This window comes from Eulemur rufifrons, chromosome 28 (genome assembly GCF_041146395.1).
Source record: "Eulemur rufifrons isolate Redbay chromosome 28, OSU_ERuf_1, whole genome shotgun sequence".
NCBI lineage: Eukaryota > Metazoa > Chordata > Mammalia > Primates > Lemuridae > Eulemur > Eulemur rufifrons.
Genome location: NC_091010.1, coordinates 67,126,211 through 67,147,019, shown reverse-complemented (window position 1 = coordinate 67,147,019; position 20,809 = coordinate 67,126,211). Strand labels below are relative to the sequence as shown.

The 20,809-nt window shown below is 44.9% G+C and overlaps 1 protein-coding gene across 1 annotated transcript in view; it reads right to left on the bottom strand.

Annotated features, from left to right (window-relative positions):
* Nucleotides 1–20,809, bottom strand: part of DOCK1 (dedicator of cytokinesis 1) — a 470,019-nt gene that overhangs the window by 353,905 nt on the left and 95,305 nt on the right. The window contains exons 16-21 of the mRNA XM_069460828.1: nt 19,884–19,956; nt 14,958–15,061; nt 14,387–14,570; nt 10,198–10,295; nt 5,789–5,878; nt 5,354–5,454 (exon numbers count right to left, since the gene is read on the bottom strand). Of these exons, the coding sequence (XP_069316929.1) occupies nt 5,354–5,454; nt 5,789–5,878; nt 10,198–10,295; nt 14,387–14,570; nt 14,958–15,061; nt 19,884–19,956 (650 nt within the window). The remainder of the gene's footprint in view (nt 1–5,353; nt 5,455–5,788; nt 5,879–10,197; nt 10,296–14,386; nt 14,571–14,957; nt 15,062–19,883; nt 19,957–20,809) is intronic.

Genomic DNA, 20,809 nt, shown 5'->3' with positions numbered 1-20,809 from the left:
TATCTTCTTTTGAAAAACTTCAGTTCCTGTCTTTTCCCCACTTTATAATGGGGTTTTTTGTGTTTTCTTCTTATTGATTTGTTTGAGTCCTTTGTAGATTTTGGGTATTAGCCCTTTATCAGATGTATAGTTTGTGAATATTTTCTCCCATTGTATAGGTTGTTTATTTACTCTGTTGATTATTTCCTTTGCTGTGCATAAGCCTTTTAATTTAATTAAGTCCCATTTATTTATTTTTGTTATTGCTGTATTGGTCTTTGGGGTCTTAGTCATAACAAAACCCTCTATGTGCACAAACCAGAAAATATAGAGGAAATGGGTAAATTCCTAGAAACACACAAACTCCTAACCCTAAATCAGAAAGAAATAGAAACCTTAAACACACCAATACTGAGCAGTGAGACTGAAGCAGTAATAAAAAAATCTGCCAACAAAATAAAGCCCCAGCCTAGACGGATTCACAGATAAATTCTACCAGATATACAAAGACAAACTAATACCTGTCCTACAGAAATTATTTCGTAATATCAAGAAAGAGGGAATCCTCCCTTACTCATTCTACGAAGCCAGTATCACCCTTGATACCAAAGCCAGGAAAGGACACAACAAAAAAAGAAAACTACAGACCTGATGAACATAGATGCAAAAATCCTCAATAAAATACTAACAAACCAAATTCAATAGCACATCAAAAATATAATCCACCATGATCAAGTGGGCTTCATCCCAGGAGTGCAAGGATGGTTCAACGAGCACAAATCAATAAACGTGATTCACCACATAAACAAAAGCAAAAATGAAGACCATATGATTATCTCAATAGATGCAAAAAAAGCATTCAATAAAATCCAGCACCATTTCATTATTATAAAAAACCCTCAACAAGCTAGGTATACAAGGAACCTACCTCAAAATAATAAAGGCCATAAATGACAAACCCGCAGCCAACACATACTGAATGTGGAAAAGTTGAACACATTCCCCCTAAAAACTGAAACAAGACAAAGGTGCCCACTGTCACCCTTGCTATTCAACATAGTGTAAGAAGTCCCAACCAGAAAAATCAGGCAAGAGAAAGAAAAAAAGAGTATCCTAATCAGGAAAGAGGAGGTCAAACTATCCCTGTTTGCTGATGTTATATATAATCTTATATCTAGAAAACCTTAAAGATTTCACAAAAAGACTCTTAGAATTGATAATAAATTCAGCCAAGTCTCAGTTTACAAAATCAATGCACCCAAATCAGTTGAAATTCTATATACTAATAACAGTCAAGCTGAGAGCCAAATCAAAGACTCAACACCATTTACAATACCTACAAAGAAAACGAAATACCTAAGAATATACTTAACCAAAGAGGTGAAAGATCTCTACAAGGAGAACTATGAAACACTGATGAAAGAAATCGTAGATGACACAAATGGAAAAACATCCCTTCTTCATGGAATGGTAGAATCAACACTGTTAAAATGTCCACTGCCTAAAGTGATTTACAGATTCAGTGCAATCCCTATCAAAATACCAACATCAAATAGTACAGATTGAGAAAAAATAATTCTAAGCATCATTTGGAACCAAAAAAGATCCTGAATAGCCAAAGAAAGCTTAAGCAAAAAGAACAAAGCTGGAGGCATCACATTATTTGACTTCAAATTATGCTGCAAGGCTATAGTAACCAAAACACCATGGTATTGGTACAAAAGGAGAGACCTAGACCAATGGAACTGAACAGATAACCCAGACATAAAACCATTTACATACAACCAGCTGATCTTCGAAAAAGCAGACAACATACACTGGGAAAAAGAAGTCCTATTCAATAAATGGTGCTGGGAAAATGGGATAGCCACATGCAGAAGAATAAAACGGGACCCCTATCTCTTGCCATATAAAAATTAACTCAAAATGGATAAAAAACTTAAATGTAATTCATGAAACCATAAAAATCCTAGAGGAAAACATAGGAGCATGTGTTATTTTTAAATGATGGAAACAGTAGTGGGAATAAACAGTTTTTCATTCTGCCAACTTCTACACTTTCTACCACTGCTGTCCCATGAAAGAAGCATCCTTGTTCATAAAGATGACCGTCCTCGAGCAATAACATATAAATAATAAAAGAACTAAATTCACTTCAATCTTGTTCCATTTTTCAGTGTACCAAGCTGCACAACTTTCCAAAAACCAACAGCACACGTGCAACCATAGAAACAACCTCCATGAGAATATCTACAAACCAAACGTCTCCAGTCACCTATTTTGTATGTTCTTGACAAGAATGCACTGTGGCTATTAAAAAGCCACAAAAAATACATTTATATTCATAAAAGTAGTCTGCTAGGATACTGACAGCATGTCCAGTTGTGAGCCAGTATGGACTGGACTGTTTGTTGAGAATATATAAAAAGACACTCAGAAGAGCAACATTAACTGCAATTATGGATGACCTAAGAGTAACTATTTTACTGATAAATCACAATAAAAAGTTTTTCTAGGTGACTGAGTAGATGTGAAGTCATTGCTAACACCGACCAGGTGCCAAAGGTCTAGTACGGAAACCTGACGCTCTCAGAGTGGCCTTCCTGCTAGCTGCTCTGAAGAGGCCAGGACTGCAGGCTGCAGCTGCTCCTGAGCACGTACACCACGTGGAGGGCGCAGCTTCCACATGCTCCGTGTGGTGGTTCTCGACACACGGGAGAGCATCCAAAGTCCTGGCAGAAAGCCTGCTTCCCTCGGTTTCACTTATTTCCCAGACTCACTGGACCACACATCTTTTATTATACCCATTAATATCCCAGAAAATAAACATTCCATAGAACACATTTTGGGAGGTCTTCCAACCAATTCATCGAAGAAAAGAATAAAAATAATAAAGATTTGCAAAGAGAATGATCCAGGCCAGAATACAAATCTGCCAGACCATCTTAAAATTGCACCAAGTCAAACCCCTCGTTCCAGCTAGAGAGAGGCAGACAAAATGGAGCCTCAACGTTGTCAGTAAGGAGCCTGTAGCAGCTCCATGACAGGGACCTCAGGGGCCAGAGAGGAGCCTGTTCATGCTGGTTTTATGGAAGAACAGTCCCCAAAGTTACTGCTCCCCTCCCCTGGCGCTTGGACGGATGCTGTTCGGTCTCGTGGGGCTCCAGAATCCAGGAACTACCGACGCAGGGCAGCTGCAGACAGGAGTCAGGGTGGTGAAAAGTAACGCTTATTGCCGAGATCTTTCATTCTTCTCCTGGAGTTCTTTGGGAAGAAAGGCTAAATATCTCAACCTTTATCAAAGGAAAGAAACTACATGAATAAGAGTCTAATGTAACCTCATGCCTGCCAAGGCCATCTACACGGGTGGAGGAGGGGGACCCTCTGGAATAATGCTTAGTACCAGAATTTCACCTGGCGCAGAGAATACCATAAGCTCATCATCAGTGCAGAGGCTGCCTTCCATGATGTGGTTAGAACTGTGTGAATCACAGTTGACCTCTTCAGTATTTCAAGGTATAAACACCCAGATTGAAATTGCTAAAGAACCACCTGAGGTTGCTAGTAGATCAAAACATGATAAGAATACTTATTTTCCAAGATGAAAATTTCAGCCAATCCCAGAGACTGAATGAGAGGACATTGCTTCTCATTTTAGTTCCATCATAGCATAAAGATTAGATGGTACTTGTTGTTTCCCTCATTGAGTAATTTGCCCAGAATGCCTCCGTTTTTGTTTTTCCACCTATGAGCATGAGTGCGCCACCCTTTCCCCGATAGCCAGTGAAGGGACATGGAATGCAGCGTGGTAAGCTGATCCGTTGTTCTCGTCTTCTGAAATTAAGTGTGAATTCTCGTCTGAGTAGAGCTGTTCGGCCACGTTTCAATCAAGCAGAATTTTGAAAATGAGGACACAGGGAGATCACGCCACACTCGTTGCAGTCTGCAGGCCACATCCACAATCCCCGCAGTTATGTTTTGGCTTCTAGAGTGAGGAGGTGTTACTCGATCATCTTCCCACGGTCTGTAAGGAACCGTACAACATGCCAACACACTGGCCAACTTCACTAGGTGAACAAAATGTTTTCAACAAATGTTTATTAGCAAGCAAGCACAAAGGGCTCATCGTGACTTGTTCCACATGCTTGAGGACGTTGCAGCGCTTGGCCTACGTAGGGGCTCCACCCACCGCCTGGCAGTAAACATGTCCTCAAGGCAGACATGAAAACATCCAGGCACAGGACTGGGTTATACTAACAGCTGGCTTCAGGCAGCCAGAATCCTCTGACCCCGTATTTACAGCTGCATGCGGGCAAAGAGGACAGGTTTTTCCCAAAGAATGTTTAAGACATAGATAAGAGTTTTGACTCAATTTACTGACACTAAAGAGAATTCTTCTAATGATTCTAAGTGGGAGGCTGTTAAAGAAATTAATATGTAAATCTTAATTTTTCACTGCAACTTGCACAATAAAAAGTTTGCATAAATGCCAGTAAATCCCACCAGGAGAGACCAAGTAACTCATCATAATAAATCTAATAATAATGAAACTCAGCAATTACTTTGTGCTTTCTAAGTGTCAGGGATAATTCTAAGCAGGCTACATGTTAATAACTCATTAAAATTCTCATTCAAACCTATAATCATGCTCTTTTTACAGAAGAGAAGGCAGAAGCTTAGAGAGGTTAAGCAACTTGCCCAAGATCACAGGTCTTAGAGGGGACAGAGCTGTCTATTAAGCCCAGGCAGCCTGGTTCCAGGGCTGTGCCCTGAAACACTAGGCCAGCTGCCCATCCTGCCCGGGCATCACACACGCCCTCTGGTGTCTTATTAGACCCCTGGGGTACGGGAGTAGGGAAGGTGAGCGCAGAGGAGTAGCAGTAAGAATCCAAGACAGCTACAGCTGAAGCTGTGGAACTAAAGGGAAGGCACTCTTTAAAGAACAAGGAGATGCACTGAAAAGTACAAGACTGAATTTTATTCACACTAAACAACCAAACACTTCGCAACGGGAACACATTCATTTACGCATCCATCAAAGGCTCGTTGGGAAGGTGCAGCGTGGCAGGCACTCTGCATCCATACATCAGTTTCATCGAACAGAAACTGAAAATTCCAAAGATAAATGGAAGTTGTGGAGAGCAAGAATTTATTCCAGAATATTATAATAATTTATCACGTATCTCCTTCAATAAGACTTTCAAGTCTGCTAACACAGGAAACAATAATAAAAATTATCCCAGTAAAGTCAGAGTTTTGAGGAAGGAAATACATAGTCCAAGACAAAAGTATATGAAAAATACTAAATCTGTTACTAAATAACAGATACACACAAAAAAAGAAGTATTGGTTTTAAAACAAAAAAGGAACTTACGTGTAGGCTAATGTCGCACTAAAGTGCTTCTTAATGTAGGTTTCCAAAACAGGATTAAAATGCTGAAATTTTCTGTCAGCAATTAGTCCAATGATAAATACCTGTCAAATTAACCAATGACATTTTCATTAGCAACATAATGTAAACTATTTTGGAATCTCTTTTGCACCACTCTAGGAGGAAATGAACCATAACATTTTCAGACAGAAGTTGGTGGTCAGTTTACCTCTCCTTACCCTAGAAAGGACGTTTGCCTAACTGTAGTTTTACATTTAAAAAAAATAACTTTCTACCTGTCCAATTCATCTCCTTCGATTGGATTTACAACTGAAGAGCTTTCACGGCACTGTGATGGATCCCCTCTCACAACTTCAAAGGCTACAGCAGGAAAGAACACCTTCACATCTGAGCAGAGGAAAAGGAAAGGTCTCTTACCAGAGCATCAAACACGAGTGTATCAAAAGTCTCACTCTCCGAGTTCTCCATCATGATGTTGAAGAGGGCATCCAAGGTATCTTGGAGGAACTGCACAGACACAGAAGGGCGGTTGACAATGGAAACTCACCCAGCTTCTCCCGGCGCCAAAATAACTACCATCTCTGCAATGTTCCAAATAGCCACCTTTCCCCAATGCCACTTATAAAGCTATTAATTTCTGGGATTTTTTTTCAGCCATTAGATGCACAAGACAAAAAATTTTGGATGAGTGATTTCAGACCAAAGAAATGCCACCCTGAGTTAAGCAGGTGAGGATCAGAGCAGGGAGATGCCCTCCTGCCTCTGCCTAGAGGACCCCCCAGCCCCTTCCTGGCTTCACCAGGCTGGTGACAGACAAAAGAGCTGAAGGCAACTCCGGGAAGACTGGCTGTGCTCACTCTGCACACGGAGTGTAGGCCTCAGCTTGCCACACAGGGACAGGATCCAGCTGAGCACAATAAAGACCTTCTTCCACCCAGGATGGCCAACAATGGAAGAGGAGTGTGATTCTGAAACTGGGGTACATGGCAGTACCCCAATTTTGAGACCAGAAAGTGCTTATTTTATTCAACAGAAGTTTACAAATTACTTCTATCATCTACTAAAATTTACCAAATATTACCACATGGAATGATAAAGAATCATAAATTTAATTAAGGAAAAAAACATTAAGAGACTTCAAAGGTACGCCACACTCAAAGTCACTGTGAAACTCTACTTCCACCTCCCCTGGAGGAAATGTGAGATGGGTTGAAAAAGACTGTATGGGAAGTGATGCTCTGTTAGCGGAGAAGTTCAAGAATAGGCCACACAACAGGAGACTGGCCACAAAAATGATAAAGCACAGATATATCATGACTCATGGGGAGTATGCAAATTGAAACCACGAGGAGATAGCATATCACACCCACTATTATGGCTAAAATTAAAAAGATGAACAATCATAAGTGTTGGTGAGATTGTAGAGAAACTGGAGCCCTTGGACATCGCTGGTAGCAATGTAAAATGGTTCTTGAACAAGGCAAGCAGAGGAAGAAAATAGTGCAATGCAGTTTGACAATTCCACAAAAAGTAAAACATAGATTCATCATGTGCCTCAACAATTTCACTCCTACCTATATATCCAAATGAAAGGAAAACATATGTTCACACAAAAAATTGTACACAAAGATTCACAGCAGCATTGTTTATAATTGCCAAAAAAGTAGAAACAACACAAATGTCCGTCAACTGATGACTGGAAAAACAAATGATGGCACATCCATACAATGGAATACTATTCAGCCACAAAAAGGAACAAGGCACAGACACACTCTCCAATATGGATGACCCTAGAAAACATTATACAAAGTGAAAGAATCCCGACACAAAAGGGCGTACACTGTATGACTCAACTTATATCAAACATCTAAGATAGGTAAATCCATGGAGACAGAGAACAGACTAGTGGTTACACAGAGAGTGGGGAGTTACTGCTAATAGATATGGGGTTTCTTTTTGAGAGAGAGATGAAATGTTCTGAAATTAGACAGTGGTGATGGTTGCATAACTCTGTAAATAAACTAGAAACTACTGAGTCATACAGAGTGAAAGGGTAAATTTTATGGTATGTGAATCATATCTCGATGAAACTATTATTTAAAGAAAATAAAAAGGAACAGGTAAGGTGGTCACATAGCAAGGACAACGGAAGGAAGGCTGAATCAGATGTTTGATTCAGATTCTTCCTGGACCGTTCAGCCTATGCTCGACACTCAAAGGGCCTTCTAGAGCCCACAGAGGATCTCAAACTGCTCCATCCCTGAGACTAAGAAACCAAACCACAGGAATCTGCTCCCACCCGAGTACAGTGGAACCCTACAACAGCAGCAAACGCCTCACAGATCTCCTTCAGGAGAGACGACATCCTCCCAATCTTAGCAAGAGATCCCAGACCCATTATGGCATAAAATCCTCACTGCACTTTGCTGTGCCTCCTACTGCCTAATTTATACCAAAAAATGTCACATGCAAATGGCAGGGAATAAGCTAGGTGCAGTGGTGCACACCTGCAGTCCCAGTAACTTGGGAGGCTGAAGCAGGAGGATCACTTGAGCCCAGGAGTTCAAGTCCAGCCTGGACAACATAGCGAGACCCCATCTCTAAAAACAAACAAACAAAGGGCAGGGAATAAAACCACTCTGACTCCAAGAGCCAAGCCAGTTTAGACATCAAGGGCTTAATCAATTCCATAATTACTCAGGTCTGCACCACCTCATTACTTCTGTATCATTTTCCAGCATTTTCAGATTGGAAATTCTTTGCAAAGGTCAAAACCTGATGCCATCTGCTAACAGCCTGATGCTTCTGCCAACAGGCTCCCTAGGTGTCATGCCCTGACTCATCATGGTTCATACAGAGTCCCTGAAGGAGGCCTACCAGTCCCACCCAGACGAATGGCATGGTCAGTAGCACAGGAACAGAACCTCAGAGAGCTGCAGCCTCTCGTGTTGGGCTACAGAGTGCAGGGGTGCTGGGAAGAACCTGGAGGTCCTTCCCATGTAGCCAAGAAAGGGTTTTGCTTGGCACCCCACCCTCTCTTTAAGACTATCCACTAGAGGACCAAAAGCACCATGTTCATTTTCCACCTTCACAGGAAACTGTATCTTTTACTAAATACACAGATACCTTCCTCAATTTATCAAGCAATGCCGTCTTCCCATTACCAGTTACAAATATGCAGAAGGGAGGTGTTGAATAAATGTACTGGCGTCCCTAAACAGAGCAAAAGGAGCCCCGTGCAGCTGGGAATTCCTTAAGCCCGTGTGGCCTTGGACAAGTCAGTTCCACTCTCCAGGCACACGTCGTGTGTGGGACACACTGGGGAAGGGAAAGTGCAAAGTCCTACAAACTGGACAGGCCACCAGGCCCAGAGGCACCAGTGTGCACAAGAGGGAGGGAAGGACATAAGAAAACATTTCCAGGGATGAGAAATGCAATGTGATACTATATTACACACGGGGAATGGAAGGGAACAGGACAAGATGATTCCAGGTTTTTCTTGGCAATTGTGCCACCAGGTCAACAGAAATGCGACTAATCCCTGATGTGACACAGGAACTTAAAAATGAAAGAACACAAAATTTCATTAACTGTGTATCTCCTAAAGTATGTTCACTTATTCCTAGTTTCCATCTGAAATCAGGCAATTGATAGAACCCAGGGAAGTTTAAAATGCAATTAACATTGTCAGAACCACTGGGAGAAAACCAGGACTGAGAAGATGATTAAAATTTCAAGATTAGCGAGGACATGTCTGAGTGGTTACGCAACAAACTCGGGGAAGTAGCGCAACCAGATTAATTTATACTGAAGTTAAGCACATGGCTAGTTAATTAAGGCCATTTTAAGTATTTAATGTCTACAGAGATAAGGGAGTCTCCTCCTGCCACCACCTCTGCCGGAGGGTGAGGAACTGACCCAGGGGTAGGTACCACACCTACAAGATGCCACGTGCTGGTGACCAGTCTATCGTCCCCCAGCCGAAACAGAACACGCTGAAATGAAAACGCATCTCCTCATGTACAAGGGGAAGTCCTTCAAGCAAATGATGTGGTGTGTGAGAGCAAGGGAGAGCCTGAATGCTGGAGAAAACATCGGAACCACAAACAATTATGGAAGCGAGAATCTCAAAATTTGAGCACTCGAAGGGATGTCAGGTCACCCTAATCTGACTGCCCTCCCCCACAGATAAGGTACCGAAGCTGCGGGGGCTTGAATAAATAATAGCACCGGGCAGCGCTCCGGAGTCCGCCATGCGTGAGGCTGAGCCATGAGTCCAAGGTCACACGGGAAGAAGATAGCCAAGAGGGGTCTCTCAGTGCTGTGACCTTTCTGCCACACCACACACCGCCCCAGGTCACTTAACAGAGGACCTCGGGGAGTCGTGAGCCAGGGCTGATAATACAGAGGATGGCCATCACAGTAAAAAGACCTAACACCCACTGGACATCTCCCACGTGCCAGCACAGGCTACCATAGCTCATCTAACTCACACAACAACTCCATGAAGAAAGCATCACTGTTATTAGTAGGGGAAAATGAGGCTTCAAGAGGTTATTTAACTGTTGTCAGTCCTGCAGGGAGGACCCATCATAAGAAAAATCAGAACCCAACACTAGGTTGATTCCAAAGCCCATCCATGCAAACCCAGACAGTCATTTCAAACCTGAATCCAAGAAGTCCTCTGCCGGCTTAGAAATGTATGTCACTATCTGTTGAAGAGATTTTAACCAGAACCCTGTACTACCTTTGGAATCAGCATCTACATGTGTTAGTACACATAAGAGAAAAAAAGAAAAGAAAACAACCCCAGGGACAGATGTTACCTTCACCACTTCCCCGCCGTCCACTTTCATCAGCTGCCTCAAGTTCTGCTGCAGCAAGTTGGTGTTGGAGCGCCACTTCAGCAGCCCCAGAAGGTCCACTGGAAACAGAACACGAACGTCAGCGTTTCACAGCAAAAACTTTACATCTCATTTGTGCACCACGTAGGGTTCTCCATAAAACTTTTTGAACAGAGAAATCAACCCTGTTTTAAAAGGTTCACTCGCTAAATATTCCATTACTTCGCAGCAACATACTTAACTCCTAGTGCGGTTGAATGCATTATTTCCAACTACATTTGCCATGAAATGATTTCCATGTAGAAGCTTTAAAAATGCATTCAGGAACCTAAAAACCAACCCATCTACACGAAGGCAGTTTCAAAGCATCACACAGCTTGGAGGAAGGCTGCCCACCCAGAAAGTGCTGCCGTGGCATTTTCTACCAAGTGGTTTTTTTCCTGATCAAGAACAAGTCTCTATTCGTTTGTAGATAAAATAATGTTAATATAAAATAAGTGATACAAATGCAAGTAGTGAACCTGCCACGGTAACAGTCCTACAGCTACAATGACGCAGGACAACTAGGACCACTTCTTTGCTCAGCTTCCTGCCCTTACCCAGGCCTGGGCTCCAACAGCTCTTTGTTTTCTTATGGTTTTATTTGTTTGTTGCATTTTTAATAGAAAAATCAAAGACTGAATATACTGGTTTTTAAAAAATCAATGTGTAAGACAACGTCCAGAAATAATTTTGTTTAAGGTATCAAGATGTTATTTAAGGTAAGAAGACAGAATCCAAAACCTCTCTAGGGCAGTACATGTGCCTACCTAATTTTCACTTGAATTTATATTAATATCCCATTACTTAAAAAAATACGATTACAAAGTACATCTAATTTACTGTTTATGCTCATCTGGAACCAACTTCAGCTACAGAAATTGTCTCCATAAAAAAAGAAGAAAAAAAGCCCTACTTAATACTGAAAGAAAAATATAATTTTGGCCATAGGGAGAATTTCACTGAAAACAGACACCCACTATAATTTCAGGATCAAATCTCTCAAAAGGCATATGTGTCATAAGCACCAAAACGTAAATTTTCATTTATTTTACTTTGCCCCAAGTATAGCTGACAAAAGGAAGAGTTAAAAATGGGAAAATGCAAAGAGTACAGCCCCCAAAGGGACTGATGAGCATGTAAAGTGCAGGCTTAAATACTAGCTGGGGCACTCAGCAAATACATGACCTTGGCCAAGTAACTTCGCCACGATTTTCTCATCTGAACAATGGGTACGATGAGGCCTAATGTGCAGTGTGTACCACGGCTGACGTCACACGTAGAAAGCACGTAGCATGATGCCCAGCATAAAGTACTGAAGGCAGCAGCCGTTCCAAGAGCTGACCGGACGTTGAGACATTTCCCCATTCATTGCGGAAGTTAACATGTTTTAATTTCTCGTTGACGGTGAAGTAAGGGGAAAGGCTACAGCCTGCCCGACACACACTGGGTCCCAGGGTTAAGCGACATTTCCATCTCACAAGAGTTTCAGTGTTTCCCTAATGAAGACTAATTAATAATCTGGGTCCCATTCATTCAAAGTGGTGGCACACTGTATTGTCAATTTGAGGGAAAGTACAACAGGGCTCATTAGCAGTTAGAAGAACACGCTGGAGGAGGGGGAACATGTTTGGAACAAACAGCTTGCCTGGCCCCCTAAGGCTGCCCATGTCAGATGACACTCTCCCCGCTGAGCCCCTGTGCCAGGACTCCTCACAGCCTGCCCCATAATGACTTTGCTTCATGACTCCTTTCTCTCCAATTATATATTAATCGAGGAGAGGAATCCCAGCATTTACTCCGTTCCATGTCCCCCACAGCATCACATAATGCTGAGGACAGAGATGTTTAATATAAACTCCAATGAATAATTCAGCCGCCGCTCTAAGTAATGGAACTTCGCAGTAACAAATCATGGGTTTCAGAAAAATGACTCCTTCAAATGAGAATCTGGGAGTCGACGGACGGCAGATGCCATTTGGAGCAGCTCCGTCTCACCCACACCTGACATGCCACCATCCCAAAAAGAGGAATCGCTGTTGACAGGAAATGGAAGCCAAAAGATGTCCCCCTTCCCTCCTGGTGCGCAGCATCACATCGGAATCTCCTTGTTGCCCAGCAACGGCTGCTGCAAATTCCAGGGGGCCGACTCCCTCGGTTCCAGGAGGGAGCTGCTCTGCAGCTGCGGGATTTAAGGAGCCTGCGGGGAAGGCAGGGAGGGACACCAACCCCGGGAGAAATCCTGGTTCTCAGTCCCCTTCTCCAGGGATGTGTGGGCTGAGAAGTATTCTGTGGATGGGCCTCATAGCCCACCTGCTGTTCAGAACACTGTTTTGAAGGAGAAATATATGTTCAAGTTCCAAATAACAATTTCCAAACACGCTTCTGGAACATGACCCCTGGATGAGACAGTGGCTTCCTACACGGTGAAAATGGCAGCTCTCATTCTTCCGGAACCTACCGAAATACTAAAATGCCTCATATGTGCGGTGGTGACCCACACGGAGATGTCACCTTTGCCCTGGGTTAAATGAGGGCCTGGATGCTGTCATCTGTCAGGCAAGTGAAGCTATATCAGGGCCACATCCAGAGAGTAGCGTTTGTTCCTATATGGGCGTCCTTTCCATAACCCAGTTCCCAGCCAGGGCCTGCACTGCCAGCCGCATGTTCCCTGGGTGCTATACTTGCAGGTTTCCCGTGCATCATGCTCTACTCCGTACCCTGCATGCGTGCACAGATCCAACCCCGCAGGTAAGGCTTTCATTTGCTCCTGGATATCCCTGCACAATCACAAGCTAGGATGCTTCATGCAAAACATGACGATGAAGGTCGCATTAGACAAATGTATCCCAAGGACCTTAAAGCATTTGAGTGGCTCGCTGCCCCCATACTAGCACTTTACTCACGAGACCAGCAGTGGGACAATGTAGCTGGTATAGCCCAGAACAACAGAGTGGAAAGCTCGGACACAGAAGTCTTAAAACCGTCTGAAAGTTCTAAAAAGCATCTCTCATGTGCCCAAATACTCAGGACCTGGTACGTCTTTCACTACAATATCCTGGCTTCCACGTGATGGGTTTACTTTTGTCCTACGTTTAACCTGTTAAATCCCGAACAATGACTATCCCTCAGGCAAATCTAAGACTACTGCCATGATTTGCAAACAACCCCCCGAGACACAATGCATGATAGCAAGAGGCATTAATAATCAAAATCCATATCGGACAGTTCAGAGGAAAAAATTAGATTTTCAGGCTCAGTTTCCAGATAGTGTGAAGACACTCTGCACAGCTGTGATACGGCCACATTCAGGGCATGCAATTTTTAAATGTAAGATTTGTGCAAAGAAACCTCTGCCTCTTCCGGACGGAAGGACAACAACGTCAGTGTGCTCTGAATAACAAGTGCCCCTGGCCGGACAGCGAAGCCTCGGGGGAAGCTGCAAGCAGTGGTGCCGAAGCTCACAGGAGCTCGGCCACCCCAGCACAGGCACATGGGGCTCCGCTGACGGGGGGATCTGCAGCATCAGGGCTGAGCTTTGGCGTATGTGAACCAGCACGGGGCACCCAACCTCACACCACGAAAGGGACTAGAAAATCTACCCAAACCAACTTTTTAAAATAAAATAATCATCTCAACAAGTTGCTGGGAATGGGAAAGACACAAAGGGAGGTTACCTTTGAGGCAGGAATGAGCCCTACGTCTACAGACAAGGAGAGTAAGTCTCAGAAAGGTACAGAGGCCCCTTGTCCAAGGGCATAACAGGGTTAACAGGGGCCAGGGGTCAATCCCAGGTCCTTGGTCTGACTCCAAACTTCCTGTGTTTTCCCTTGTGCCATGCTACCTTCCTGGGGCCAAAAAGCATTTTAAGGAGTAAATCCATTGCTTTATCTCCCTTTGAGGCTAATCCCGAGACCAAAATAGAGTGTGAATTTTATTAACAGCAGACGCCATCTCCTCTTTCCTAATCCATCGACACCCTCTCAGGTCATCACTGAGGGTTGAGGCGAATGACTGACAGGCAGCGTTCACGCACCCACAGAAGACGCCGCTGCTCAGCGAGGAGCCCAGGAAAGACAAGGCCGAGGATGGGGAACTCCCGGGGCGAACGTGCTTCCAAGCCCGCACTCACCGTTCTGGGTCAGCTTGGTGGAGCACACCAGGGTGGAGATCTGGAAGGAGTCTTTGCTGATGGTGCAGCTCCCGAGGCTCTGCATGCCCTTGCCCGTGGCCGAGTGGCCCTTCTCTTCCAACTCCGCCTTTGTGGAGGGCAGACTCAAGTACGTCGCGGCGTCTTCCAGCTTCTTCACTTCAGCCTGCGGGTGTAGTTGTGCAACACATCAAACACAATTCACAAACAGCGACACAGTGTTTTCCATCCCGCTTTATCCTCAATCCTCATAACCATCAGGATGGTTGCTTTTTGTACTGTGCTAAATGGTGTATTTTAATAATTTCCACTATTCCTGTGGATGAATTCATGTTCACAGCATTTGTATATGGCATCTAATGCTTTACTATATATCATCTTCATTCATCACGAACAGGAAAAGCGTTGGTCATCAGAAATGTCCATTTACATAATTCAATATAGCTGGAGAGCAGTTTTCCCACAATGATGGGAAATGCAACTTCAGGTCAGAACGCCCAGAAAGGACCGGGACAGGAACCCTCAGCAACGTGGCACCAATGAGACCGTGTACCTTATAGACGATGAGGTCGTGCTCTCCGTCTCTCAGGGTGGTCCCATCGTATCTCATCAGCTTAACAAATGCCAGTGCGAATATTTTCTCAGATTTATCCTTAGCTGAAAAAGAAAAAAACAAACAAACAAAAAAATCAATAATTGCCTTCAACAATGGACACAACAAAATAACATTAAAAGGCTACAGAGGCTACCTTTATGAAAACAATTACTAGATCGTATGGACAGAAGTTAAAGTCTACCTAAATATATGAAAAATGGACCACGTTCACCAGTAGGAAGACTCCTATCATAAACGGATCAGCTGTTCTCAAATGAATTGGTAAATTCAAAGCAATTCTGATCAAAATGTCACGGAAGAGATTTGTTATGGAACTTGAAAACTGATTCCAGGATGAAGGGCCAAGAAGGCAGATGGTTTTGAAGAGGGGAGTGTAGGGAAGCCCACAGTGCTAGAAACCAAGAGTAACTGTCATGCAGCAATAACGTGGACACTGGTTTTAACACAGGGACACAGACCACCGGGAACAAGCAGGGCTGGAACCACAAGGCCAGGACACATGGCAGAGGCCGGAAAGGGGAAGACCACTCCACCGAGAAAACTGCTTGTCAACACAGAAAAATAAAACAGATTCCTGCCTGGCAATACCTACTCACATAAATTACAAATGCACTAAAGACCTGAATGTGCAATTTTGTTCCCTTTGGCAAGAAAGTTCCTTCCCCAGACACCTGCACGTGGGTCTCGCCTTCCCACTCCATTCGAATTCCTACTGGAATGCCACCTCCTCCAAACACACCACATCTTGTCTAAAATAGCAAATTAGCAGCCCAGTCACACTCTTTCCCCTCCTGATTTATTTTTTTCCATAGTCCTTATCACCACCAGACCACATACGTGGTGAGAGGGAGACAGGGAGAGAGGGGAGATTTTGTTGTTCGTTGTTGGTTTTGTCCACTGGGCCCTAGAATGTGAGGGACCTTTTGTATTTTTTTTACTTCTGTTTCGCAGTGAGTGAAATAGTGGCCGGCTTACAATAGTACTCAATAAATATCTGTGCTACTTAGGGAGATGGCAACAGACAACTAAGTTCTTTCAGACGATAAAGAAAACAAAAGTTGGTGTTCTGTTACAGGGTGATGGTGAGAACAGGGACAATTGGATCAATGGTCAGAACGGGCCCGCTGCTGACGGCACACGAGCAAGAAGGAAACACTGCAGGCAGAGACGCCAGACGCAGAGGCCCTCGGGGGAGCTGACCCCGCGGCTCATGTGAGGACAGAAGGCCGGAGTGGCTGGTGAGTGGTGGGCGGGGAGCGAAAGGTAGGCAGGTCAGGTGGAGTCTGGACTCAGGGAAAGGTTCAACACAGATTCATGAAGCTGCCATCTGAGTCTGGCACAGAAATATTGAGCCCCAGAGCTAAAACATCATCTTTATAAATTCAAACCTCTCTTTTTGGAGACAAAATGACAGAGGTCAGAAACGGAAGAGTCACATACCTGCCCTCCTTGAGTCGGGCTCAAAATATCCACCCGAGACCCCACGGCATGAGATAACATGCCTTATAATCTTTGCCTTCCTGGTGCCCATCAGTATCTCGCACATAGTAGGTGCTCAACAAATGCTGTCTAATTAGATAGTTCAATGAATGATAGACTAATCAAAAATAAAGGAAGGAACAGAAGTAAAATATCTGCACCCTAGGAATCTAACAAATAACTTTGTTAAAAGGGCATGAAAATATATAAAATATCTTAATGTTCAAATGGCAAAGAGCAGTCCCTCCTAAGTTGGGGCTGACTTGAGAAAACAAAAGCGTGGCTTCGTGAAAGCAGCCGGGGCCCAGAAGGACGTGTGACAATACCATCAGCAGATGGCTTCTGCTGATCCCACCTACCACTAAGTGCACAAAATAAGGGCCCCTTTATTAACATTCTGCGTCTTCACACCCAAGCATCACATGATGCTTCTCATCATGTGCTCATCTGCAGCTGCTACGGGGTAGACAGCTTATAGTCGAATAAATTTGCAGAACCTGAGGACCCACAGAAGGAGACATGTGTTCTGGGGTGTGGGCAGGGCTGCCCACGCCTTGAGGTCCCACCCAACCAAGCCGGCTATGTTCAAGGGAAACTCAGCTCCTGGCCAGCTGAACCCAGTGCCCCAAGTCTGTGGAATTCACAGGACACATGACCTGATGTATCTGGAATTGATGCTAACAAGTTGCCAGAAAGGTGTCACATCATCACATCAGCACCAGACTCTCCAATCCCAAGGACAGACCCTGGCGTGAGACATCTCATCCTTGCTCCCTTTGCTCACCTCCTCTGTGGGGTGGAAAGCAGCTCGTATTCGGCTCAGGGAGCCAACGTCTACCTGTTTCTGCTCCAGGGATCTGCTCACAGGGCTGGCTGGAGAGGCCCCGGTGGCCACCATCAGCCGCTGACATCCCAGGATTGCGTCAGCATCACACTTGCGATGCTTGACATGTTTCTAAAACCCCACGAGCTGTGGCCCTGGAGACTTCATTAATTACGCAAATGTGTCCTGGTATGTCGGGTGATAGCATCTTGTCTATAATAAGTACTTAAAACTGACAAGAAAAACAAGGATTTTGAAAATTAAAATGCTACAGGAGATATCCCTCTGCTCTAGTGCAATTTATTAATTAAAGAGAATGAGCTTGTTAAAAGGGAGGAGTATGATTTTAACACAAATCCTCTGTGGATTCTAGAACTTTCTCTTTGCCCTGCCTCCTCCTTGGGCCCTCAGGGTGATGTGTAGAGAGCCCTAAATCGCTCTCCGCCTCCCCCGACCCCGGGCTTCTCACCTGCTAGAGGGGGTCTGGGGCCTGCTGCAGCCCACTCAGCCGTGCCGTGCCGCCCCTGCCACTTCACTCCTGCATGTGCTGAGCCTGCCACGACCTCCACACCTCGGCTGAGGACGCATCTGGGCCTAGAGCTTCCCCCTTCACTCAACCCCCCTCTGCTCACAGTGCTCCTGTGCCTAACTCACGGGACGCTCCCAGGCCGCCATTCCCTAGTCTGTTCTTGCAAACTAACCTCACATCTCATCTCAAACCTAAGTTCTGCAAGAGGAGAAACTCCAGCAGCCTGTTGTATATACAGCAAGAACCCAACAAAGACCAAGGGGCAAAAGTGGCCTTGCCACTCCCTCTAGGCACTGGTGTGTAATGCTCACGCACAGGGACCTGGGTTGGAACCAAAGCTCTTCCACCAGCTATTTGGGTGACTTTGGGCCAATAATTTGGCTTCTCTCAGCTCCAGTTTTCTCTTCTGTAACATGAGAAAGTAATGACAATAATATTGATCCCACACAGGGACTTATTCACTAATTCAAATAGCAGAATAAAATTCTTACTCACGTAGTCTGAGCACAGTGGGTGTTGGCTAAAATTTATTGACAGTTACTATTATCCTATAGCTTTGGCCACCAGGGATGCCATGCACAATTAGCAGGCCCAACCTGGTCTGGGGCCTGGTGGCCTGGCTCTGTCCCTAAGGCAAGGGTGGCCGGCCTCCATGCCCCTGCTTGTCCCACTCAACGCAAACCCAGGTCCACAAGCACCACTGGAACAGGACAAGGGGTGCACGATGCTCCGGGTGCTGCTATCCCCTCCCTCATTCCCCAAACCACACACCACAGGGACCCCGCACTATTTTGGACCCCCTGGTTTAGCCATGTCCCTGGCCTCGCCCACTGTATGCACATCTGACTGCCACGGACCCGCGATCCAGCTCTGCAGACCTCACGCACCACGCTCCCCAACTCCTCTGAGCAACAGTGGGCCCAGGCTTCCCAGCACCCCCAACACCACGCCTTTGCTCATGAGTTCACTCTCTCACTGCTCTCCTGCACCCCTGCCTAGGCACACCCCACACCATATGGAGCACCCAGGCCAGGCCTGGTCCCCAGAAACAGTAATGTGGATCGGCACATTGTCAAAGCAGCAGTGGCCACGATGGAGCCCCTGTTCCAGGCCAGGCACTGTGCAGAGGGGTTGCCAGCCACCATCTTGCCTGACCTTCAAGACGCCCCAAGAGGAAGGCATTCTTATCTTCTAGTGAAGATGTGGAAGAGACTTACACACAAGCGTCTTCGAGAGCACACAGAGCCACGGCTGCCCACCCCACCCATGTGGCCCCCACAGGGTCACCAGTGACAAGTACAGACACCCAGACCACGTGATCAATTGCAACACACAAGACTGTGCTCTCATTGTCACTGATTGTCCCAAATGTTAGCCCATTGCCAAACAGACACAGATCCAGAGGGGCAGGGGTGGTGCCTGTCTTCTCTGATGTCTTAGTGTCTAACACCGGGCTACGTCCTTAGTTGGCAATTAATTCAACAAAATGTGATGGGACAAACTTCAGTAATCAATAATAAGTTCTTTTTGGAGTGATTCGAACATCAGTTCTTTCCTCCTAACGTCTTGGCGCCATAGTCAATACTGCACCAACGTCTATGACAAAAGCCTGGCCCGAGCTCCAGACACCCAGAGCCACCAAGGAAGATAAAATGATTTCAAGGTTTTCAATTCCAAGACAAGGACCATTGGGCCGATTTTTGAGATTTGTTATAGTTCAGTAAAACTTTTCTGACAGACAGAACAGGGTTATAAGTCAAAACAGAAGACAGGAAACCGACAGAAAGAATAGAGTCGCAGTACATCACAGGAGGAACCAGAGAAAGAAATTGAGACCTCCTGAGATCTGCTCAGCGAAAAAGAGATGAGAACATTTCCCAGGAATAGGAGAAGGAGGGAAATGAGCTAAAGTCTCCAGGCCTCACTACGGTAAGATAACCAAGTTCCAGAACCATCCAGCATAAGCGTGGCCTATTGAGCTTTCCCCAGTTGTCCCTTGAAAAAGCCACGGGGCAATAGAGTGTTTACTCACAGTCCTGCGACGACCTGTGGCGGAACGTGAATCGCAGGTGACTGCGGTTTACGTCCTCGATGGGAATGGCCACCTGGAAGAATCGAAACAGAAGTTGAAGCCCTGTTACCCATCTCTTCTGACATGAACAGCTGCATTCAGCTGGAGACACCAGGTACAATTATAAACATTTCTGTGTCGCAGTGGTGGAAATACTGTATATCTAGTCCCCTATATGATTCTTCGGAAGGCAAATGCCTTTGCAAAATTTAAACAAAATAATATTGCAAAGGATGCCTCTGACTCTCTGAGACAACTCGATGTTTTTCTAAATGTTCTGGTCCTTACTGTTAAGATTCCATTTTTAAAAGTTGCCATTTTTGTTTTTGGCTCCAACACGGAGGTGTTTGTATTCCCTCCGCAGCGGTGGTGACCTGCCCGCAGCTGCGGCAAGAAAGCTTTCTTATTACATTACAGTAAAAGAAAAAAACCAATACACGCTGCCTGTAAGCAAAGACTGTCCTGAATTCTCACATCTAACATCTGTATTCCAGAGCCGACCCCTGGCCTGGGTTTCAAATATTCAAGCTCTTGGCAGTGGAGAGGTGTTACTACGGCGGGGCTATCGTGGAGATGCGAGCACGCGGCATTATGAAAATGCACAGGGTCACTGCTACGGCAATAACCTCCACACACTGCCATCTCTGTCTCTTTCCGTTTGCTGTACAGACAGCATGCCACACATAAAACAGACCTGGCAAGAGAAAGACAACAGCTATCTTAAAAAGACTCTGTCATTTGTCTCCATGAAAGTCCTATTTTTATGTCCAAAAGGAGATGAGAGTAAATGTATTCCAAGAAATGCCAGCGTGGTTCCTTAGCAACCTTGAATGACTTTGTTGGGAGAGCCACTCTGCCGGCTCAGAGCAGCCCCAGGGCTGGGTGGG